Genomic DNA, 25,863 nt, shown 5'->3' on the forward strand with positions numbered 1-25,863 from the left:
GCTAGAACAATCTGGTAGGTTCAAATCCTATTGCCAGAGAAGATGTTATTACAGTATTACAGGTTGCTACAAAACACCTGTGTTTGGAGCCTAAGAAGCTGATGGAAACACAACAACTGGTTGCTACAAAACACCTATGACTGGAGCCTGAAAAGTGGCTGAAGAAACAACAACAGGTTGCTACATAACAGACAGGTTTGGAGCATAAAAGGCTGATGGAAACACACCAACTGGTTGCTACAAAATACCTATGTCTGGAGCCTGAAAACCAGACGGGTTTGGAGCATAAAAAGCTGATGGAAACACACCAACTGGTTGCTACGAAACACCTATGTCTGGAGCCTGAAAAGCAGCTGAAGAAACAACAACAGGTTCCTACAAAACAGACACATTTGTAGCATAAAAATACGATGGAAACACACCAACTGGTTGCTACAAAACACCTATGTCTGGAGCCTGAAAAGCTGATGGAGAAACAACAACAGGTTGCTACATAACAGACAAGTTTGGAGCATAAAAGGCTGATGGAAACACACCAACTGGTTGCTACAAAACACCTATGTCTGGAGCCTGAAAACCAGACAGGTTTGTAGCATAAAAAGCTGATGGAAACACACCAACTGGTTGCTACAAAACACCTATGTCTGGAGGCTGAAAAGAAGCTGAAAAAAACAACATGTTGTTACAAAACCCCCACATTTGGAGCATAAAAAGCTGCCGGAAAAACCCCAGTGGGTCGCTACAATACACCCACTTTTGGAGCCTAAAAAGCTGATGGAAAAATACTGACAGATTGCAACAAAACACCCACGTTTGGAGCCTCAAAAGCCAGTGGAAACACACCAATAGGTTGCTACAAACATTCATGTTCGGAGCCTGAAAAGCAGCTGAAAAAACAACAAGTTGGTAAAAAACAGACAGGTTTGGAGCATAAAAGGCTGATGGAAACACATCAACTGGTTGCTACAAAACACCTATGCCTGGAGCCTGAAAGCCAGACAGGTTTGGAGCATAAAAAGCTGATGGAAACACACCAACTGGTTGCTACAAAACACCTATGTCTGGAGCCTGAAAAGCAGCTGAAGAAACACCAACAAGTTGCTACTAAACACCCATGTTTGGAGCCTGAAAAGCGGCTGAAAAAACAACAACAGGTTGCTACAAAACACCCACATTTGAAGCCTAAAGAGCAGTTCTAAAAACACCAATGGGTCACTATAAAACACCAACATTCAGAGCCAAAAAGCAGTTGTAAAAACACCAATGGGTCACTACGAAAGATCCACCTTTGGAACCTAAAAACCCACTGGAAGACATAGACGGGTTGCCACAAAACACCCACGTTTGGAGCCAGAAAACTGCTGGAAACACAGTAATGACTCAAATATCCGGTCTGCAGCTTGGCAGGTGTTTTGTTTCGTTGTTCGTTGTTGTGTCACCTGTTGATATGATATGAATAAAACATGCAGATGTAACGTATTCCTGGTTTGCATAAGTATACAACGCCAACATTTTCCTCTAGCCACATAGCTGTAAGTTCTATATATTACATCTTTTTACCATGATGCAGCCTTAAAAGACAATACTTAGGATATTGCGATATCCAGAATGTAAGACGATATCAGGTCTCATATCACGATATCGATATAATATTGATATATTGCCCAGCCCTGCTTTCTCACTTGTGTGGTACATGTGATAATGGTTACGAATGATCAAGAAAGCACATATTTGAAATAGGGGTTTGTTTATTCTTCTACACCTCTGTTAACAAATGCATTGAATTAAGTGCTAACGGTGGAGACCATATGAATGATAAGCAGCTGTGGTCATCAGTGATTCCCTTACAAATAGCATTCTGTGACTGACAGTCGCACAAGTCCCAAAGGAATTTTCTCCTCCTATATAAGCAGTTGGAAAACCTGCCAGACCAGATGCATTGATGCCGGTAATAGGGCAATCTAGCCATAAGCTATAATCAATATGTAGTTGGTACTAAAAATAGATTTTCCAGCACAATCCTGCACAACAAATTCCCTTTGTGCACACATACAGTGGCCCTTTTAACCCAAACACTCATCTTTACTTTCGCCTCTCTCTTCTCTTGTCTTCTCTCCCTTCCCTGTCCGTCCTTTGCATTCACAGCAGCGCACTTAATGAAAAATCATCTTGCCCTTTTCAGTCTATTTATCTTCCGTTAATCACTTAAAACAAGAATAACATGTCCATATCCAGCAAATCCATATCTAATTCCTCTCCCCTCCAACCGTGCCCCCGTGATGAATCGTCTCCCTTGGCCGACGGAGGGACCCATAAACCAATCAGATGGCAGTCGGGGAGGATCCCACTAGATCACAGAGGTTAATAACATTCCACATGATTACCCACAACCCTGAGGATTAAAAGGTTCAGGGGAGCCGGTTCCACATTGCAAATAATAATCACTATTTCACAGCACTGTCCTCCTGGGCTCTCAGGTGAAAGGCCGCCACGCTATCTCATCTCTCCCACACTGAGGAAGGGAAAAAAAGACTCAAGCGGACCCCAACACCTACTGAAACACCTACTGATATTTATCTTTTTTCATAGTAGGGATTGTTTTTAAGACTGAGACCCTCCTCCCCACCTCTGATGCTAAACCATATTAATGAATGCAACCTTTCTTTCCCCTTTTCCATGAGATGTGCTCTCATCATGATGTTGATGGTGCCTGTGGGCGTAGTACTTCATGCTGAGTAGGGTTATGTCACCTTGTCGTTAGCCAGGGGAGCTGTTGTAGGATTGCATATTTATCTCGTTCTCGCAAATAGAGTTAGTTACTCAACCCCCCCACCAACTTCCTTACATGAACCACACTTCCTTTCCTCTTGTCTATTATACCACTAAGGACAATAGCGCCCTAGTAGTAGTGTGCCCTAGTGTGAGCTTTCAATCACAAACCTGCAGTGAAGAAATTGGGGGATGGTATTGGCACTTTAACAAAATTAGGAAGTGTGCTTGTAGGAGGCAAGATTGGCATGAAAGAAAGAACTTTTTAGTCTTGTGTTTAGGGCAAGAAATCACTGTTTTCTCAACTCAAACAAAAGCAAGCCACCAATACGAACGACATTCTTGAGCCGCTTTATTTACACTGGAAAATTGCAGAGTTGGACCAATACCAGTATCAGAAATGCCTCCGATATTGCCTAAAACGGTAGATCGGGTATCAGCAAGTATTCTATGCAATTCTATGCAACGATCGGTAGCTTTTCAGCAAGTGCTCCGGTGTGGTCGTACCCCTTCTAGAAGCTTCGTAATCTAAGCATGGAACAGTAGTGGGGGCGGGGTTAGAGACTTTATAAAACTAACAGAGCGAATAATGAATGTTTTCTGTATTTATTTATTTATGTTGATGTATACCATGATGGATTGAGCTTGTCGACTAATCAGAGGTTGTGTTGCTGACTGTGTAAAGGCGCTGTTCCCAGAGGACATGTGCAATAAAATAAAATGACATTCACCTCCATCCTACTATCAGCAGATCTGTGCTGAAGATAGATTGTTTTTATTTGGCTTCTTGACACAGAAATAGGTTAGTAGTATACAGCTGTTAATTTTTTTGTTCTTACGCAATTGTATTGGCTGATAGGCAAGTTCAGGTATCGGGAAGGAAATAATGGAACTGGAACACCTCTAGAAGATTGCAAAAATAATCTCATGCAACTGGCAAATCTTTACTTTTCCAGCTTAACTTTCCAGCTCAACACCAGATCAAATAACTGGGTGAAATGGATTTATTTTTTTACTTCGCTGTGCACCAAAGGAGTGCAACGCATTCAAAAAGGCAAGATGCAGTCTGTTTGATGTGCCATTTCAACAGATTTCAACTGCAGTCAGAAGGAATCGTACAGGGTGCCATTCATGTATAGCTCGATAGTAACACGAGACGGTCCTCTAACAAGGCCGGCGAGAGTACAGCCACTTTGTGTGTCTCAAACAAATTCATCTTAGATCTGCTTTGTGTTTTGGCACAAGGAAGGTGATGCAACTTTGAGGGGATCTGAATGCTGTGTGCCGACTGTTTCCGTGTGTGTACTGTATGCTCAGGTCTGTGTGCTCACATTTGAGTGTGTGTGTGTGTGTGTGTGTGTGTGTGTGTGTGTTTTGTGAGGATTCATCTGTTTGATCTTCGGTGTTAAAACACAAAGAAGCTCTGTACTGTAGCAGCCCACGGGACACAACAGAAATAGATGGCATTCATACACTCTGTATTCCACCACCACCACCCTTCAAACTCCCAGCCCCCCTGGTCCCCCCTACACAAACACACTACCATCACCACCACTTACTTCCTCACCGACTCACACACACACACCCACTTCCCCTTTTCTCTCTCTCATTATATCATGTGGGCACGAACCAAAATAAAACAGTGAATAACGGTTTGGATTTGAAAAGCTGCAGAGAAAGGCAGGCAGATATTCTCTTTCTAGCGCGTTATGAAATGGATGGATATCTGGCCGCTGCGAGATAAAACAAAACCCAATGCTGTCATTTGAAACAAAATAGGAACAGGCCTGCAGGGATGTGTGTGTGTGTGTTCTCCCTGTGTGTGTGTGTGTGTGTGTGTGTGTGTGTGTATTGTATCTTTGAGGATTTTCTGACTACGCACCATCAGCTTGATATGGGTTGAGCCCAGCTGGGATGAATGACTCCTTACATCACTCCAGATGACTTCATAAGGGCCTCTGACACCAAGCTGGACACCTTTAAGCATCTTATTTTGCTGACACACACCCCGCCCACACTTCTATATGCTGTGCTAAGTTATACACATACAATAATGAGCTGCCCAAAAAAAAAAAAAGAAAAAAGAAAAAGAAAACACTCACGGAGGTTTGTGGCCCTGGAAACAAAGTGCTGCGAATGCATCCCTAGGGCCTCCTCCCCACGATACTGCTCACCTGGACACCCGCCCTGCAGCACGCTGGCGACGGCCCTGTCAGACACACAGACAGAGGGAGGAGAGGAGAGGAGAGAGACAGAGAGGCGGTGATGGATGAGGGATGCAGACATGAGGAACTGTGCATAACATGGTTAATTTAATTATTCAGTTGGGCTGCACTGCTGCACAAAATCTTTTCATGAAACTGTGAGGTGCAGCCAACTGGATACAAAAATGTGATTCCCTGATGAATGGGAAAGATTTGTCCTGTTTTTTTTTCTCCTACTGCACAAACACTCCTGTCTATTAGATTACATTATGAAGGTGTATAAAAGCATTTTATCTCCAGTCACACACAATGGAGCGCAGTGCCCATAGTGAAAGAAACCGCCCCCGCCTGATGAGAGGAGAGTAGCTCACGTAATGTTATGCTATATGCCACAATGGCTGGATTGACTGGAGTGGAGGGAGCATATGCAGCATCCACTTTTTCCACAAAGAGTGTCAATGCAGGAGATGACACGGTTGCCAAGGAACCACAGCTCTGTGTGTGACACATTATATGCCCAATGCATTATAAGCTGTAGTGTTATGTTGCTACGTTTCATTGCCATTATACACTTGTGGTGTGCACAGAGGCAGATGATAGAACAAGTTGCGCGCTCCAGACCACTGCGTGCGTAGGCTACTACTGCAAGTGTCTTTGTAAACAAGCGCACTGAGAGGAGCTGAAAGGGAGGGAGGGAAGGAGAGACTTACCTGGACATGTTCTCTCTCTGAGGCCGGTGCGCCTTTTCCAGCCCCAATTTGGTGAAAATCCCCACAAGAGCCATGATGGCCACTACTCCACATATGATGTAAACAATTAAGTTCGTCTTGTCTTTGGTGCTGTCGTGCATCTTGTTCATTTTTTTGTAGGGAGTCTGCCCGGTCTTCATCCACACCGGAGTGTCATAATTTTTACAGGTGCTCTGGTCCAGCCGCGAGAGCTTGTAGGAGCAGCAGAAGCGGAAGCCACAGGTGCCGCAGCAGTACAAATAATTGCCCGTCTTGCAGGTGAACGGCGGGTCCCACTGGCCCATCACGTCGTAGTAACCCCGACATTTGTCCTCCGTGTGCGGGGTCTCCTCGGACACGCTCTCCTCCTCCCTGGAGCCGTTGGAGGTGGCGATCATGACGAATCCCCCGAGCAGTCCTGGCTCCCCGTCAGCCTTGCACACGAGAGCCATAAGTTTGAGCAACAAGAAGCCGAGGAGAAAGTATTTCCCTCTCATCGTGCCGTCTCCTCCGTTCAACTTCACGCGGAAACGAAAAGACTTGGAGAGAGGGGAAAGGGCGCGCGGTCATGATACGCTGAAAAGTCCAGGAACACACATCCAAATAGCAACGCACCGTCACCCGCGCCGATGAGCATCTTTATTACCATATCATCATCCAAAAAAAAAAATAGAACAAAAAAAACGCGCAGAATAAAAATCACGGTGGAAAGACTTAATCTAACTAACTGCTCTGTAGCGCGCGCTCTCTGCTGCGCATCTATACGTCTTTTCAGAGAGGCGTTTGCAGGCTGTAAGATTTGGCGTTTTTCGGGAGCGCATTACATATCCATCGGTGCGCTCTTACGCACAGGAGTAGGCAGAGACACAAGCCGCACCGAGGATGAGAGCGCAGTGAGCGAATAGAAGAGCCGAGGGTGGGAGAGCCTGGTGCGCAAAAGGAGAGGAGGAGGAGGAGGAGGAAAACATGGGGAGGGAGTGAGACTGCCAGGGCTGCGAGGAGAGAGAGAGGAGAGGGAGGAGAGGGAGGAGAGGTAGAGACTTATTGTGAAATATTATGATAAAAGCCCCGAAATACGCACATCACTACTTGGTTTTGCCGTCGAGGAAAAGCGTGGGAGCCTTTTTCCCCTCCTTTTTTCTCCACTTTATTCATTTTCAGTCGTAGGTTGCCATTGTTTCAGAAATCCTGAAATCACAAGCTTAATGTGCTACAATAGGCAGAGGCTGGCACAGCTTCTAAAGCTGGGGACACAGTTTGAAAAAGAGCCCTTCAACAAAGATGTGGCCCCGGGAAGTAATGCCCACCAGATCCCCGGGGGACTTTGCGGGAAACAGAGTAGGGTTCTTAAGCAGTAATGCTCATGAGAGCCCAAAAGACACAAGCTAATACAATAAGTTGATCCTCAAAACAATGGACATAGTGTCTGACACAGATTTTTTTTTTTTTATTCCAGATGAAAAAGTGAAGAGCTTCATTCCCAAATGATATCCAACAGGAGAATGTCTCTGCCAAAGCCATAGCCATGGAGCCAACACTTGTATGTGGGGCCCATGTGGGTGCAAAATTGCCCCCATATGGGATTGTCCATGGGTTCCATATTGACCTCATGCCAATTGCCCACATGAGTGGGTTTACTGAAGTGGGCTCCACACTGTTTATGCAAGGGCAACCTGGGTAGCATTGGGCTCATTTGGGTAAACCCACTCGTGGGCAATTGACATAGGGTCCATTTTCAGCTCATTTACTACCCACATGGGCCACACATACAAACGCTGGCTGGGCCCCTGGGCGTCTATTACTCATCATAAGCATGAACAGCTACAGTATACAGTGTTAGGCAGGCCAGCCGTGAAGAATTTTCTGCAGGGTATTAAATCATAAGATCAAATCAGGAGTGAACAAATTTTTTTTTTCTTTGTTTATTCATTAAGTCTTGAGGCTACTTTAATCACATGTTGGTCAAATTGTGTGCAGAACTGAAATAGTGTAAAGAGTATATGGCTGTCAGCTCTCAGTTTTCCAGTTATACCCAAGACTGTTTAGGTACCCCTGTATGCAGAAATATTTAAATACACCATTTTGAAAATTGGCAATGGTCTTTCTTCCCTCACCAAAATTTAGCATAATTTTGGAGCGGTACTTGGTCCCCTTTCCGACAAGATAGCATAACGTGGTTCACACCAATGGATGCCATAGGTCGTCTAGGATAAAATGATACCTGTGTCTTTACTCTAGCTTTCAAACTGAGCCTGATACAGCAGGTTTTCTTACTAGCCTGCCTCACTTCTCACCTTCAGCTCTGCCTGTGATACCTGCTGCTGTTTCACTCTTTTTCCTCTAGATATTTATCCATTGCCTCTCTGCTCCTTTCATTTCTTTTTCTCTCTGTACCCTGGCTTTTCTTTTGGGAACCCCTGATTTTTGGTGAGGCACTTTGACTTAACTGGCTGCAGTCCACCTCACATGTTTACATTAACAGCATTCATGAGTCCTCTGCAATACGCATCTGACCTCCTCTGTCAGATGAACTGTACCATTTCACAATACCTGTGGGGATTGGGAGCATCAGATGGCACATTGAAATGTGTTTTAATGACCTTTTCATGCCTCCCCCGGCCTTAGGCCAGGGTCATTTGTATCCTTTGACCCCCCTGATGGCGGGCCAGGCTGTTATTTGCTCATATCACTGCAATCAACAGGCCTATATTTGGGACGGGCTTCTACATGGGACAGGCCTTTAATTCCTTTCGCACAAAACTGTTTCTCAGCAAAGGCTGGGAGATACAATCAAATTGTTTATTTAAACCAGTATGAATAGCACATGTATAAGAATTAGGCTTCAGATAACATATCAATTATGAATCATTTATTTGATCTAGCTCCAACAGACAGCAAGTCAGAGAGAGAGACACTCAAAAATCTTGGCACCCAGCAAACCAACACATCACCACGTTATTCTGTTAAAACAATACTCACAACTTGGATTAATTTTTATGAAAAAACCCCTTGATTGTTTTTTATTTGAGGACCCTTACGGAATAAAAGAATATGGATAACTTACAGGGCAATTGAGGATGTAGCCAACAACCCTGTTTTATACATCCAAAGAACTTGTAAATATTAACTGCTTCAAATGTGTAGCCACACCAGACTAGTAAAAGGGACTGGGCGTTTAATTGAAGGTTTATGGTAAATGTAACATTTGTTAGAAAATGAATCAAATGTAATAAGTTTAATCACCCTGATGAAGTAATTAAAGTTACATTACTTTTATTTTATTTTTTTTTACATATATTTATGACAGGGTAACTAGTAATCTGCAACCTATAACATTTCAAAAGTAACCTTCCTAACACTGTTGTATTCTACGCGAACATGCAATAAATGAAAGCGACTACTACCTTTATAAATTACACATGTAGCGCAACATAAATGACTGACACTTTATTTAGACTTCCTGGGCTATGTGACAAATATAACAAAAAAGACATTAAACATGAGCCATGTTCTGCTGGGGTACGGCAACACCACTTAAGCAAACCACATGTATTACTAAGGTACACCGTGATACTAGAACTGGCAGTAATAATAATGGCAATGTATTACGTGTATTTATGATTATGATTACATATGCTGATGGTTATTTCGGACAGCGGTGCTTGGTACGACAGCACTCACTTACCAGTATATAGCCATTTACAATTACTGCCTTGGTCTCTACCACTTATCTTTTTCTCAAATAAAATAGGCCTGTGCCATAAGAAAAACACTACATATGGTAGCTGGCCCTATACTCTGTATATATTTAGAGGATATCTCACTAAAGTGCGGTTGTTTTTTGTCAAGCAGGTGCTGTGAGAGAAAAAAACCCTCTTAAACTGCCTGAGTTGAGCTGAAGAGCATAAAAAAATGAAAGATAATTACCCACCTGCAAAACATTCTTAGCCCAGACTGTATGAACCTGTAACACAAGTGGTTTGTGTTGACTAATTTTGTGCTTAAAAGCAGACCTTGAAAAGACCTTCAGCGTTATTTGAACTATCTGGATGCAGTGAATGCGAGCGAAAGCAACATTGAGCACTCATTCAAATATTAAAGCAGCAACCAGATAAACAGTTTCCTCAGGTAAAAGAGGATCATTGTGTGGGCCCTGCTGAATTTTGAACCACCTCTGTCCGTGGTGCTGAAAGGCTCCGGGCTCTGTCCAAGGTCCTTCTCTCTTTGCGCACAAGGGACTGTGGGCGATCACAGGGCTTTTACAAACAAAATGATTTGATTGGATTCATGTATTTACACAATAACACAAAACAGCTGAACTAAAACAAGAAAAGAAGAAACAAGTTGTGCAGGTGAGTTTAAAAAAAACCCTTGGAGATTTATACAAACAATCTCACCTCAAGCATTACAAGGTTGTGTAATCAGCAGAAGTAGCTGCAACAAACAAGCAAACATAGCAAACATGAAAGTAACAGAGGGTTTTTATTTTTACAAAACATTATACTTTCACACTATAAAATTACTAGGAAATTAAGTATTTGAAGCTCAAACGTTTTCTTGTAGAGGACCTTCAAATACCCAGTTTTATATGTGCCCTACTACCCTGAATGTTTTATAAATAGCCTTGGATTGAAATATTACTATACATGTTTGTCAAAAATAAGAATAGGCCTAAGGAGTTGTACACATACCATATATTTTGCACCCTCAAATACATTCTTTTCTATGTAGGCAGTAGGCATGCATTAAGCACACTCAAAAGCCAAGCACTTCTTTTTGAGGGTGCAACAGCTGTGCTCTGAGATAAAAAGACCTCAACTTTTGGAACACAACAGCATGCACCGCATGTCATGAAAAATCAACCACAGTGGGCAGATATCTTTCCCTTCTTTCGAAATATTAGTCTTTGGTAAATATGGAGGAGAAGTTGATCATTTTAGTGCAGGGCTACCCAGAGCTTTACCTCTGTCTCACAGGCAATATTTTAATACATATTTAAAAGACAGCACCTAGAAACTTTGGATTTCTGATAAGTAAACTGTTATATGGTGCTGCTCATGGTTACTTAGCAACCTCAGATGCAACTTCCACGCTCTTGAGGGTGGCACTGAATAGACACAAGAGTGACCCAGCGCCCGACCTTGAGTTTTCCAGGTGGTATGTGGTGGCAGTAGCTCAGTCCATAGGGACTTGGGTTGGGAAGCGGAGGGTCGCCTGTTCGAGTCCCTGTCCGGACCAAATATGGAGCATGAACTGGTGGCTAGAGAGGTGTTCACCTCCTGGGCACTGCCGAGGTGCCCTTGACCAAGGCAGCCCCCTCACTCTGACATCTCTCTGTTTGTGCATGTGTGTGTGTCCTTCGGACCCGTGTGTTATTGACAACGGAGTGAAAAATTTAATTTCCCCTCAGGGGGATTAACAAAGTATATAAAACATGTGTACGGGCCCTAATAATAATAATAATAAAAAAAGCCACAGCATTCCATTCCATTCATACTTGTACTTTAATAAATGCACTTAGTTACATTCCACCAGTGTTAACATAAAAACATACATTTAACTATTTTTCCAACTCAAGACATGAATTTTTGATGATTGCATTTGTAAAGAATTCTGTACTCAGTACCAATCTGTAGCATCCCCAGCTCATTAATGGTCTGGCTCTCTAACTGACGGTTCACGAAACTTTATTTTCAATAATGTATCTCCAAAAATACAAAACATAAACACACTGTAAGCAATAGAATGAAACAAAACAACAACAAAATATTACATTTCTTCCTTAGCTAACAAACTTTAGGCACACTGGCCCAACAGTAATGTAGCATTTTCCTAGCACACACATGCTCATTTAAACTCATGAGAAAACTATTAAAATATAATCATAAAACAACACAATATTAAACACAATATGAAATAAAGTGTAGACAAACCTTGTGCCCATATCAGCAACAAAACCTTTCAAAATGAGAGCGCCCACCTTAAAAATTTAACTAACACAATAAAAGCAAAGTATATGACTTTAATAAAGCATGGTGAAAGACATTTACAAATCACTTACAACTACTAAAATTTTCTCCTCACAATTCATAACTAATATGTAAAATTTAAAAAAAGATTTAGGTGTATAAGGTGCCAGAGTGCTTTAAAAAGCATCACAATCGTGCTTGTTCATTTAATTGAAAAAAAAAAAATAAAAAAAATCCTGTGGAAGGGCCCCCCTGGACCCCCTACTGAGGTCTGGGCGAAGAGCCCCCAATGTCTTCACATCCTAGAAACGCCCCTGCTTATCAATACACATATACATACGTATATTTAAAAGCATGTCGCAGGTTAGACTTCATTAAACAGTACACATTATAGGCTAAACCGTTAGAGTGGACACATAAATGCGCTGCTGTCTGAGTATTTGTGAGGACAGTCTGCATTACGCGGCCACACTGGGGGCCGCTGCAGAGACAGCCACACACACACACACACACACACACACACACACACACACACACTCACGGACAGGCATACTAGTCGATCACCGATAGTCACCAGAGTCAGCGAGGCGCAAAGACAGCTGGGACGAGCCAACAGTTACACAACAAACCTGCCCGGAGGCTCCCTGACAGGCTCACAAGTCACACACTAGTTTGCTCGGACAACTGTTTAACATTTGGATCTTATGGCTGAGAGTGAGGATATCTTCCTCAGGGCTAAACATCGGACTTTCGGCGGACTGACTGAAGGTAGCTGTCACTAACTGTCATTAGCTTCGTTAGCCTCGCCGGTTAGCCAACTCACATGCTAACCCTGCGGCTAACGCTGTCTGTAACTTGGGTGTTACACAAGTCGGTGTTACTGGTTGTAGGTCAACGGTGTGGCAGAGCAAACGAAGACACTTGACAGCTTTTGTGTGGCTTTCTTTGAATAAGCGGGTCAGTGTTGGCAGCCGTAGCGAGGCTAGCATGCTAGCTTGTGTTTACAAAATAAAGCGCATGAGTAGAGCTCTGTTTAACGATAGCGTTAATGAATCAAATCAGGGCAGGAAAACAATACTCTGTGTTTGTTGCTGTTTAGAGGTGCTGTAGCCTGCTATTAATAGCTGTAGGTAACACTTGGTGGTCATTTATTGTGAATGGGCTAACACTTCAAAGTTTAGAAACCAAATCTTGTTTGGTCCACTTTGAGTCCTGAGGTTCTCCAATGAGGACTTCTCTTTTTACATTTAAGCACATTTCTGCATTTCAGGAAGAGTTGCACAACCTGAATGATTGTCACTGTGGCAAACCTCATTTAAGTAGATTAAATTAATCTAAAATGTTTAATTACTTAAGTGGTTGAGCCCTGCAGTCAGAACATTCAAGGATTCAAACCATTACAGTAATCACACTAACATGCTCACTGATGCTCTGTCAACCTTCCTGTCTGTTTAGTCTTTCAGCACCAACTGAAGCAGTATAAGAGAACTCGAGGGAAGAATCTGAAATGCTCCGTCTTTTATTATTTGCTGCAAAAGCAAGCCCCCGTGTGCTTTCATCTCAGATGATGATTAATTTTGTTTTGGATCGCACAATCTGCCACCTGAGAAATCTGTGCGATTTATGTTTGAAGTTGTGCTCGACCAGCGCAGCCACACAAGGCTGCTGCCTCTTATCTCCTGTCATGGGAGCTTTGTCGGCTTCTGCGAGTCCTGCTGGTTTTTCTTTTTAATTTCTTTTTTATTTGTGTGTGAAATAGTTCACACATCTGACTCCAGAGAGAGGCATGGTGCTGTAAAGTACCCTCAGTGTAACAAAAAGTTTGCAGGATTTCTGAGAGCGTGCCGGTAGCTCTGTTCAATCTTTGCAGATTGTGGCACTCACAAAGAAAGTGGCTAATAACTCAGGAGTAGGAGCAACATGCGTGTGGGTGTTCATGCACATTTACATGTTGTATGTGTATTTGTGTGCACAGTTGCGTGCCAGTGTGATTGAAAAACTTTCCTTTGCAAAGAAAAGCAAGTCTTACCTGCTCACTTATGTGTGTATTGTTAGGCAGTGATTTGCATATGCAAACACTCAAGCTGAGTTTAGAACCTCTTCTCAGCTGCAGGAGTTCAAGTTTTTGATCTGCTTAAAAGACAGATCTGCTCTGCATCCTCCTAAGAAGTAAACCCCGATCGACTGTCATTGGCTTCTGAGATAAAGTAGGAAACATAACTTTATACTGCAGCGGTCATGGCAGCTGTTAAAAATTAAAATTCATCAGCAGTCCTCACTGTGTAGTCATAAGTTAAGATCAAGGCCAGGCTAGTTTGGTCTGAAGGCATTCTGAAGTAATTTGGTTGAAGAGATAATGATGATAATCATAAAAGTCGAATGTGTTTCCCCTCACGGTTTTATAAATGTCAGTTACACAGAGGGGATCATTGTTAAGCTTTTACTCGCCTGATTCCCAGGAGCAAGACACTCTTTGTCACTCTTTCTTTTTCCTATCTTTGTTCAAGTTTCTCTTGAGGACAGAATTATCATAAACTCATTTGGGAGAGAGACACATGGAGAGCATGTTAAACACAGAGGATGCTGAACAGCTAGCAGTTCCCGCTGAGTGTGAGTGAGGGGATTTGCGCAGAATGCAGATGCAGAGACTCTCCACAGTGACAGCAGCTCATAACTACAGGGCTGCTTTTCACATCCTCCGGAAGCTAAATGAGTTGAGCAGAAACTGTTTACACCTGCTCTTTGCATCTGTCTGTTTGTGGGAAACAAGGGGACTCCATTTCCATATCGCTTTGCCCTGGCTTTCTCTCCTGGCCTTCGTGTCGAACTTGTCATTACCATCAGCCAGGCGGTGTCAAGTGTCTGCTTCCGTTCTTTACATGGAATGCCAGGAACAGTCCTTGTTAATGAATATTTGAGTGATTAGAGTGGTTACACAATATCAGGATTATATAAAACACTTGTTCTTTGCCATTCATGCTCCAATGTGTAGCTGTTTAATTATTTAGCGTTGGATACTCATGGAGTGAGCATGCACAGCTTGAACAAAAGGCTGTATGTTTCCCGTCCGGATCTTCAGTTCTCAGCAGTCCTGCATCCAAATCACAGCACTTTCACCTCATCAAGCATTGTGTTGATTCCAAGAATAAATACAAGGCTTTCTGTGTGAAGCTTTCACCGATGGCCTTATACCACCGAATGACTAATGCTGTAATGACACCTAATCACTAAAGCTTTTATATTTGCTACCTTGTGCAGTGCATCCTTCGACCTCAACACTAGAGAAGAAAATGTTCATTTCCTGCCAGAATGTGAATAACTTGCAGAAAAATCAAAAGGTCAGCTGCTAAGGAAAGCTGTGTCCATTAAATGAGTTACGTTTGAGTGAATGTCCGTAATTATATGCATATTACATTAACACGTAAGGTGACATTTAGCCAGTAGACCCTTTCACAGTGATGTGATGTCATCAAAAATGTGCACGTGCATGTTGGCTACGGAAGTGGCGCTTTGTTCCAGCCATCCAGACCAGCTGGCAAGCTTTAAGCCTTGAGTTAAAACTGCTACCAGCATTAGAATTTCTGGTTGTTGAGTGTTCGGTTGTCAGCATCGATATTCCAACAGCGGTCTCAAGTTCTGCAGAATCACGACAGGATCATGACTGTTTCAGAGCAGAAGGTGTTGAGGTTTAACAAGTAATCATGTTAACCAAGCCCCCAGAAAGAGCACAGGACTTTGAAGCAAATTTTACACAGTGGAATTATAATGTCCAGTAGGGTTGGGCGATAATACGGTAATAAGGTATCCCGCGGTGTCTAAAAATAGCAACAGTATCAGTTTCATTACCGTCACTAAAAAAAATCTGCCGCGCATATAGGCCTATAGGGGCCTGATATAATATTAAATATAATTTATTTAATGCCTAAATAATGAGTGTTTGTCCAGTATCTATGTATGTGTGGTTGAGTTTTCAATTTAATACTATTACAGTTTAAAACTAATAGTAGGCTATAATGTTTCTCTGATAACTGCCCTTAACTGTTGTCGGGAGATGACATTTGATAAAGTTTTTGGATGTGACGTCGTCACGTGACAGCTCGGACGTGAGAAAGAGAAGAAAAGATGGCAAGCCGCGCATCAAGCGAGTTGGTGCACAGAAAAAAAAACAAAGAAAGAAAAACAACTTCTGCAAGCAGCAGCAGTAGCAGGTCCAGTGGCCATCGGAGTGAAGGAGGGAGAAGCGCAACCCGAACCACCGAAAAACAGATGACTCTGATCAGTCTCCTTCAAAGAAGAGCAGATGCGGTGGCAGGTCCAGTCGGCACCATACGGGAGCGAGCAGGAGCAGAGATAACTGCCTGTTGTCGCGAGCCTGTTATTCAGGGAGACAAAGACCTCCTTCTCTGGTGGAAATGTGATGGAGCCAGGAGTTTTCCTCTGATGTCAAGGGCTGCCTGAAAGTACCTGTGCGTTTGTGCCACAAGCTCTCCATCAGAGCGCCTATTCAGCACCGAAGTTGTCAATCCACTACATGCCCTGCTCCAGCTGGAAAAAGTAAACATGCTGGTTTTTCTGGCGAAAAACCTTGAATCGTTTTGAAGCATAGGATGCTGCTATAGTTATCATTATACTTTGTTTTTATGTCATTTTCAATGAGGAGTAGCCTGTTCTGATGGACAGAAAAGTTTGGACTTGGAGAGGGTGAACTTTTCAAACCAAATGTAGGCTCTAAAAATAAACCAACGAACAGTATTTCCCTTTGCGTTCTCAGGATAGGATTATATATGCCCATTTTCAGTCATGCCTTGTTATTTATTGTACAGTTTTTCTTATTTGATGAGACCTAGTACTGGATGCTGTAGAGCAGTGCTTTTAATTTATTTGATTTATGTTGATAGGTTCTAAAAAATAAACCAACGGACTTTACCCGTTGCGGTCTCAGGATACGCTGTATAGCAGACATTATCGTTACTGCCGTTGTTATTTATTGTTACTTTTTTGGAAGTGGACTGTAGCTTTCAAAACCCCCAAGAAATGACTTGTTTCACTGTTGACAATATGGAGGAGCCACATGATTACAACATTTTATCCCTATTCAAGTTACCGTAGGGCTAAACTGGAAGTTAGCCGCTCAGCCAGTTACTCTCTAGTGTGCTTGCTGTATGGGCTCTTTGTTCTGTAGGAAGTAATGGAGGCCCACCTCAAACCCTGCATTCATTCCTCTTTATAAATCCACGGTGCCACTGAGCTATTTTTATAGAAGTGACCTAGACCCCGCCTCCAACACTGTATCGAGTTGTCTTTATACATGCATGGGATTAGCTGGTGACTCAGACGAATCACGGCAGCTGTTAAAAAACACAAACAGACCATGTAGTTGTCCTCGTAAAAACGTTTTTATCAGTTTTAAATACATGCTCACCTGTGGCTATCATCTACGCCAACTTTTTACATAAGTTACTACAGGCAATCACAGACACATTCAGATGTTATTCACCAGTTGACAGGGTCACTTGTTAAACCAAAACACTGGTGGCATATAGGGCTGCATATATAAGCCATATATTAAACTTGTTGACTGGACTAAGGACACCATCCAACAAAAGCAGAGTTCATGTTTGCATAAAAACTATATCATCCAGCTCTGAACTATGGTAGCTAGCAAGCTAACAAGTCAAAAAGCAGGTAGAATTCCCTATTAGGACCTAACATTGGTTGTATGGTTTGTTAATTATCACAAGCCTCAGACATAGCTGTCTTGTGTCCCTGTCTTTGGCTAGGGAGGATTTCTGATTTCAAGACTCGAAACTTCGAGTCTATGACATGTCATTTGACGTTCTCTACATGACCACAGATAACGTAATCGTAACCATCCAGTGATGGTTTCTCTTCTCTAGGTTGCTCCACCAAATACACATATATATCTGGCCACCGAATATTGGGCCACTTGCTATTGTCCTCTACCCTCTCACTAATAGCACACAGGTGTAGAAGTCAATTATCATTCGTCAAAGTCAGTTTGTCAAAGTCAGTTGGGTTGCATTCGTAATCTTTGGTGGTTAATGCCCCTTATATATGTCATCGTACAGCCCTTTGTCAACTATAAAAGAATCTATAATTAAAGCTGGATACAGTTGTGATTGTCTCCATATTTGTCATTTTGTGTACTTATTGCTAAGTGCTCAAGTTGTGAAGACTGACAATCAACAACATTTTTAGCAAACTGCATGGAACCCAAAATTTGTGTTGTGTTTTGCACATGTAAAACACTAGATAAATTTTTAACACGCTGAAGTAAATATGTGATGATGCAGCAGCTTTAAATGAAGTTTCATTGCATTGTTGTCTTGGTAGTAATTGGTGTCCTTCTCTGTTCATTCTTGTCTCTTTTTATTTCAGATGCAGAGCGTGAATGGACAGGACCGTTTTGCTTCATCCAGGCTGCGGACCCCCAGCTCGGGCTGATGAAGGCCTGGAGGGATGGCGACTGCGACGGTGGAGGGGATGAATGGGCCGAAGAGGTCGAGCTCACTAAGCAGGCCGTGGAGGCTGTAAACCAGCTCAGACCCAGGCCGAGGTTCATGGTGCTGTGTGGCGACCTGGTTCATGCCATGCCAGGTAGGGATAGAGCAAATTAAGCACATGCACTACACTTGAAAGATAAAGTTTTCAAGAACTACATGAGAAAATTGCTGCTGCCATCTCTCATCAAATGGAGAGGTTGTCATTTCGTTTTTTTGCCCGGTAAAGTCTGAGAATGAACATATTTCTATGTGTGTCCTGCTGTTGCAGTGTGATGAAACGCTGTTTTGAAGTACATTGCTCTTTTTGCTAAACATTGAAATACTTTCAAATTCTCTTAGCTATAAATACATGCTGAGTTCTGAGTGCTATAAAGAAACTACAACAGCACATGCTTACTACTGAAAACAAGCCACAGCAGCTAAGAGAGGTTCCTGTGGGCAAACCAGACACTGGCATCAACCAGAGTAGCTGCCAATTATCTGCCTAATGTTGGCGGACATTATATCAACTCACAGATGCTGGTGGTGCGAGTTTAAACTCCACTCAGCCTTTTTTTAGTGAGACCAAATGACACAGTGCATTATCTCGTGGCATCTGGTACATCACGCATGCTCATGCAAATGCTGCACTTATTTCAAAGTGTTTGAAATGGCTCTCCCCAAATTACAGATAACAGCAAACTATTTAGAAACACAAGCTGTGATTTCACGCACGATACACTGTTTCACCAATCAACTTGTTTTATGCCTCGTTTGTATTCAGCACTCCCAAAAGCTGTGTGTTGACAGATTCAGCGCCCAGAGCTGATATCTTGTTTTTCATCTAGCAGATCAAAGGATGGTTCTGAGCAAAGTTAGAAATGATCAACAGCTACCACCCAAACACTGCTAAATGATGTACTGTTCCATCAGCCATTTATAGAGACACTAGATGACCTTTGAGATTTGAGTTTTCCCACACAGGTCGTGAGGCTGCATCCTGCTTTTATTCACACAATACAGTTTTTTAATATGACTGACATTCATTTTCATCCGTAGTTCTGTTCTTATTGTAAAGTGATCTTATATTAGTTTGGATCTTGGAGAAATTAAACTTATAGTGTAGATCCAGGCAAGAAGATTAAGTCATCTATGCCTCATGATTATTAGCTGGTCTCTGCTGATCCATTAGTGTGTCTGCATTCTTGCAGAGCATGGGTTGTGGCACGCAGAAAGGTAGTAGAGGAGATGGCTTTGCTTTTAGAGTTGGGCCAGTGCGAAAATCTTCAAGATGTGCGTTACTGAACAGCAACAGATTTAAGTGAAATGAAGGGCTTTCTTTGGCTTGCTTAAGGTTGTCTTTAAGGCTGCAACTAACTTTTTTTTTGTTATCATTTAATCTGCCCTATATTTTCTAGATCCACTGATTGTAAAAAAATGCTCTGTGTATTAATTTCCCAGAGCCCAAGGTGACATCTTCACACGGTATCTGACCAGCAGTCCAAAAATCCAAAGCTATTCAGACTATTATAATGTATGACAAATAAAATCAACAAATTCTCAAATTTAAGAAACATGGAATCAACAAATGTTCGGCTTTTTTGCTTAAAAAATGACTAAAACAATTATTCAATGACCAAATAGTCAGTAATTAAATTTCGGTTGATCAAATAATCAATTAATCAACTAACTAGCAACTAGCAATATCACAAGCACCAGGAAGAAACAAGTTCTTGTCGTCTCCATGTGGTATTTATAACCCCTTCTAAACAGCTTGTTCAAGGCTGGGATCATCGCGCTATTATCCCGTATCAGTGTTCTGTATAAAAAGTAGGATTGTGGAATGGATGGACAGAGTTGTCTCGCCTTAAGCCAGCAGTGGAGGTAGTAACGGCGCCGAATCTATGTCTGTGTAAATAGGACAGCCAACAAGACAGGATGGGTGTGACATTTTCACTATGTTTTATGTGTGCAAGGTTTAAAAAGCAGCTAGAAGCAGTTAGCGGCTAACTCGAAGAAAAAGAGCAACCAAATATTTCTGCAAATTGGGAAAACAATGAGGTCCGGGTGCTCTTTGCCTTCAAGCAAAGGATGGTATCAGCTGCCGTAAAACAGGGACAGTAAATAATTGTTATCACCAAGTTCATGCCATTGTTATTGTTAGTAAAGCACTGCTGATGCATATGTTATATGTCACACTAGAGGCAGACGCTGTTGCATTAAACATTGTGCCCATCACACCTCTTTTATCTCCAGGATCTCCGTGTACAAAGGATTTATGTAACTGAGTGCTTTACTTGCTAGTGGCCAGTGCTGCCTTTGCAAGCTGACGTTATTCAGTTTGAGCTGATAAATATATTATTATTTAAACTGAATACATACAGACTTATGTATGTGCCACATCAGGCATTTGTACCGCTATATCAACCTTTTATTATTTTGAGGTCAGACCGATCAGCTGTGTTAAACTCGGCTCTGCTCGCTCCATTTCCACTGTGTGTTTTAGTTTCTGACCTGCCCAGCATGAGATGACTTTCTGATTAGGCAGGAGAGCTGCTCTGAAAGGAGCTATTATGCCAATGTCAAATATATTTGTCAAAACTGCAAAATGTGACAAGAACGTTTCTGACTGAAACCATCAAAATGTCATGCCTTTTTCTGTCATATATGATTCCAAATCAGCATGCAGTGTAATGTGAGTCTTATTGTGCAGATGCGGCTGTCGTTTCTGAGCCTCGGGCAGAATTGTTTTATTTGTGACCCCGGTGCAGCTGGTCGGAGCGGATAGTGATGACCTGTGAAATCGATGCATGCATGCACCTCTGGAGATAGTGGATGGCATTTGACCGTAATATGTAACATTGTGGATGGGTATATTAGATGTGGTGCTTTGCTCTGCTGAATTATGTCCAGATGTGGCTGTCAGGTGGGTGTGAATATATAGAATGTTGCAAACCTTTCCTATATTGCATCCATCGCTGCAGATTCTCAGATATGTTGTTAGCAGAAGGTGAGAAAGCTTCCTGACATTCATCAGTCTTTAAAGAGAATGGCATATGTCCTATATATGTACTGATTAGTGATTCTCAGCTGCCCTCTGAGCCAGTCCTAATCTAATTAATGCACTCTGTGAAGTACATCAGTGTTGGGATGGTTCAGCTACAGAATATTCCTAATTGAGGTAGGTTTGAACGTTGGCCCTCTGTTTTTCCCCACCACAGTCTGTAAACACTGTACTAGGATACCTTTTTGTTCAGTCAATTGTGAATAATCTCTAACAGTAGTGAACATTGGTTTCACTCCATCAATCTTACGTTGGGAGTTAGACATGTTAGATATCTTGGAACCAGGACAGCATGCCGACGTCTTTTGCCTCAACGGCAGCTGGTTTCAACGATTCACCAGATGCTTTCACTGTCTAGCCAAACTAACAGATTTTCAGAATAGAGCGGGGGTTTGGAAATAGTTGGTTACCTCCAGAAATGGCTGGTCGAGTAAAGGAAATAATCATTTTGCTGCTCATTTCCCACCTTGTTTGGAGCTGACACGCTGTGTTTGACTCACGCTGTGTTCAGTTGTTGCTCCCTTCTGTTTGTCTGCGTCTCTGTTTCAGTTGTGACAGAGATATGATGATTAATGCAAACCTGTAAACATAAGCCAAACAATTTCAGGTATAAAATAAAGCACCTTTTAAAGCAGTTGACAGTACTCATGTGTTTCCCAGACATTGACTGTGTAGCTTGGTGGGCATTAGTGGCAAGTGGATGTCTTTATTGAAATCGTAATGAAATGAGTGACTACAGCATGGTGTGCATGTTTCTCGATGTCCAGTTGCCTGATTTGATAACAGGGTAAGAGGACGGGCTGGCAGGACCCACTGCAGAGTTAATGTTCAGCAAAAAGAGCCGCAAGCCGCCAACCAATGCAAACTACCTTTGCATGACAATTAGGGAGTAGCATGAGGTGCCTGCCTGGCTGCCTTGGCCTCGAGGAATGGAAACAGAGAGACAAAAGGAGTCAGCGGGCAAACCTGTCTCTCTCTATCTTTGCACGTCAGTGTCTCTCAGTGCATCTGTTTGATTTGATCATGATGAAAGAATCTGGCCTTAATCCTGATTTCAAGATTATGTAAGTTGTTTAGGAGAATATTTTGTTATATGTGGTGCAGTATGTCATCTGTAAAATGTCCTTGGCCCCTGTTCATAACATTTGACTCAAGGCAAACTATTCACATGCAACACAGATTTGGCTTGGCTTAGTCATAGAGCAACTCTTGCCTTCCTCTTCTCTTTTTTGGGTCATAACAGCCACCAATTTTAGTTGCACAGCGACAGTCATGAACACTCCTGGAGCTGTCTCCCACTATCATCTAAGAGTCTTGCTGTAGGCGTCCAAGCAGGGTCTGAAATTAGCACCCGCCAAATGTGGGTAAATTGTTGGCAGTGGCGGGTAAAATCGTCAGGCCATCCGCTACTTTGGCAGACAGGGAAAGGCATTTGAAAGTTGCTTGTAAATACTACATAAAAGCAAAGCTATTGGCTGTAGAACCTTATTTGTTTTGATTGACAGTTGAAGTACACTGAATTCTTACCCAAATCCATCAATAAAAAGAAACATACACATACATACACGCTCACTTGTTATTGTAACAACTTCCTCAGGTGTCAGCTCTGAAGGAATAGGTCAGTGCATAGTGAGTGTGTGGTAGATAGAAACACATACAGAGAGAGAGTGGATGTGCTGAGAACAGAAATTAGCAGTTGCCAATTCGTAGTTGCAAAATTCACAGAATCTAGAAAGCCAGCCAAGATGTGGTTCAAATGTGAACCGTACCCAATCCTAGTTACAAGTAGAAGTCCTGCATTCACACTTTTACCCAAGTAAAAGTGCGCAAATGTTAATATTGGATAGGTCCCCAGACTATCTTAGGGCTAACATATAGAGACAGACAACCATTCACGCTCACATTAACACCTACGGACAATTAAGAGTCACCAATTAACCTGCATGTCTTTGGACTGTGGGAGGAAGACAGAGCACCCGGACAAAAACCACACTGACACAGGGAGAACATGGGAACTCCACAGAGAGGGGCTTCCCCACCCCTCTTGCTGTGAGGCAACACTAACCACTGCACCGCCGTGCCGTCATCCATATAAGTTTGCTAAAATGAGAGTTTTGTTTCAAGCTCATCTGATGTTCAGATTGCCCATGTTTGTTCCCAGGCAAATGAAGATGAATACAGTGTTATTATTAATTCAGGGAATGATGGCCGAAATAACTAAAAGAGGATACAAATTGTATGACAGTGGACTTCTCATTTAACATGCAATTCATTACCAACCAATCTCCAAAAAGCTGGATCAGTTGCTGACTAAAATACATTTGATATATATATATATATATATATATATATATATATATATATGTATATAGATATAGATATATATATATATATATATATATATATATATATATAGGTGGAGGAGGTGTGTCCAAACTTTTGGCCTGTACTATACAGTACAGGCCAAAAGTTTGGACACACCTTCTCATTCAATGCGTTTTCTTTATTTTCATGACTATTTACATTGTAGATTCTCACTGAAGGCATCAAAACTATGAATGAACACATGTGGAGTTATGTACTTAACAAAAAAAGGTGAAATAACTGAAAACATGTTTTATATTCTAGTTTCTTCAAAATAGCCACCCTTTGCTCTGATTACTGCTTTGCACACTCTTGGCATTCTCTCCATGAGCTTCAAGAGGTAGTCACCTGAAATGGTTTCCACTTCACAGGTGTGCCTTATCAGGGTTAATTAGTGGAATTTCTTGCTTTATCAATGGGGTTGGGACCATCAGTTGTGTTGTGCAGAAGTCAGGTTAATACACAGCCGACAGCCCTATTGGACAACTGTTAAAATTCATATTATGGCAAAAACCAATCAGCTAACTAAAGAAAAATGAGTGGCCATCATTACTTTAAGAAATGAAGGACAGTCAGTCCGGAAAATTGCAAAAACTTTAAATGTGTCCCCAAGTGGAGTCGCAAAAACCATCAAGCACTACAACGAAACTGGCACACATGAGGACCGACCCAGGAAAGGAAGACCAAGAGTCACCTCTGCTTCTGAGGATAAGTTCATCCGAGTCACCAGCCTCAGAAATCGCAAGTTAACAGCAGCTCAGATCAGAGACCAGATGAATGCCACACAGAGTTCTAGCAGCAGACCCATCTCTAGAACAACTGTTAAGAGGAGACTGCGTGAATCAGGCCTTCATGGTCAAATAGCTGCTAGGAAACCACTGCTAAGGAGAGGCAACAAGCAGAAGAGATGTGTTTGGGCCAAGAAACACAAGGAATGGACATTAGACCAGTGGAAATCTGTGCTTTGGTCTGATGAGTCCAAATTTGAGATCTTTGGTTCCAACCGCTGTGTCTTTGTGAGACGCAGAAAAGGTGAACGGATGGATTCCACATGCCTGGTTCCCACTGTGAAGCATGGAGGAGGAGGTGTGATGGTGTGGGGGTGTTTTGCTGGTGACACTGTTGGGGATTTATTCAAAATTGAAGGCACACTGAACCAGCATGGCTACCACAGCATCCTGCAGCGACATGCCATCCCATCCGGTTTGCGTTTAGTTGGACGATCATTTATTTTTCAACAGGACAATGACCCCAAACACACCTCCAGGCTGTGTAAGGGCTATTTGACCAAGAAGGAGAGTGACGGAGTGCTGCGGCAGATGACCTGGCCTCCACAGTCACCGGACCTGAACCCAATCGAGATGGTTTGGGGTGAGCTGGACCGCAGAGTGAAGGCAAAGGGGCCAACAAGTGCTAAACACCTCTGGGAACTCCTTCAAGACTGTTGGAAAACCATTTCAGGTGACTACCTCTTGAAGCTCATGGAGAGAATGCCAAGAGTGTGCAAAGCAGTAATCAGAGCAAAGGGTGGCTATTTTGAAGAAACTAGAATATAAAACATGTTTTCAGTTATTTCACCTTTTTTTGTTAAGTACATAACTCCACATGTGTTCATTCATAGTTTTGATGCCTTCAGTGAGAATCTACAATGTAAATAGTCATGAAAATAAAGAAAACGCATTGAATGAGAAGGTGTGTCCAAACTTTTGGCCTGTACTGTATATATATATATAAAGAGAGAGATAGTTGTGAAAGGAACCCAACCCAAAAGAGTACTCATTATGCAGAATGGCTTATTTTAGAGTAACACATGTAGTACAATTGGAATATAATCATTTAGACATTAATGTGTTCTTAATTTCAGTGTTGAAGCTGGTAAAGGTTGAGCTCATTTTAATAAGTTTATATGCTGCAGAGCAACTTAATCTACAGTAATATATCACTATTTATTAGTTGACTATATTTTGTATTATTAATAGTTTGAATATGCACAGTAACAGATTATTATTATTATTATTTTTTTTAAAAGATTTATTTTTTTGGGCTTTTTGCCTTTAATATACAGGACAGTGTGAAATGGGGAGACAGAGAGAGTGGGGGGACGACATGCAGCAAAGGGTTGCAAGCCGGAGTCGAACTCGCGACTGCTGCAGCGAGGCATCACCTCTATACGTGGGGCGCCGGCACTATCCACTAAGCTACCGACACCCCGCACAGTAACAGATTAAATGTCAAATAAAAAGTAAATATGTGTAGTGGAGT

The 25,863-nt window shown here is 42.2% G+C and overlaps 2 protein-coding genes across 2 annotated transcripts in view; one reads left to right on the top strand and one right to left on the bottom strand.

Annotated features, from left to right (window-relative positions):
* Positions 1 to 6,565, bottom strand: part of shisa9a (shisa family member 9a) — a 68,685-nt gene extending 62,120 nt beyond the window's left edge. Inside the window, exons 1-2 of the mRNA XM_033612233.2 lie at positions 5,684 to 6,565; positions 4,872 to 4,978 (exon numbers count right to left, since the gene is read on the bottom strand). Of these exons, the coding sequence (XP_033468124.2) occupies positions 4,872 to 4,978; positions 5,684 to 6,198 (622 nt within the window). The 5' untranslated portion in view covers positions 6,199 to 6,565. The remainder of the gene's footprint in view (positions 1 to 4,871; positions 4,979 to 5,683) is intronic.
* A 5,658-nt stretch (positions 6,566 to 12,223) lies between these two features.
* Positions 12,224 to 25,863, top strand: part of cpped1 (calcineurin-like phosphoesterase domain containing 1) — a 52,282-nt gene continuing 38,642 nt past the window's right edge. The window contains exons 1-2 of the mRNA XM_033611719.2: positions 12,224 to 12,438; positions 18,070 to 18,288. Coding sequence (XP_033467610.1) covers positions 12,375 to 12,438; positions 18,070 to 18,288 — 283 coding nt within the window. The 5' untranslated portion in view covers positions 12,224 to 12,374. The remainder of the gene's footprint in view (positions 12,439 to 18,069; positions 18,289 to 25,863) is intronic.

This window comes from Epinephelus lanceolatus, chromosome 21 (assembly GCF_041903045.1).
Source record: "Epinephelus lanceolatus isolate andai-2023 chromosome 21, ASM4190304v1, whole genome shotgun sequence".
Classification (NCBI taxonomy): Eukaryota; Metazoa; Chordata; class Actinopteri; order Perciformes; family Serranidae; genus Epinephelus; species Epinephelus lanceolatus.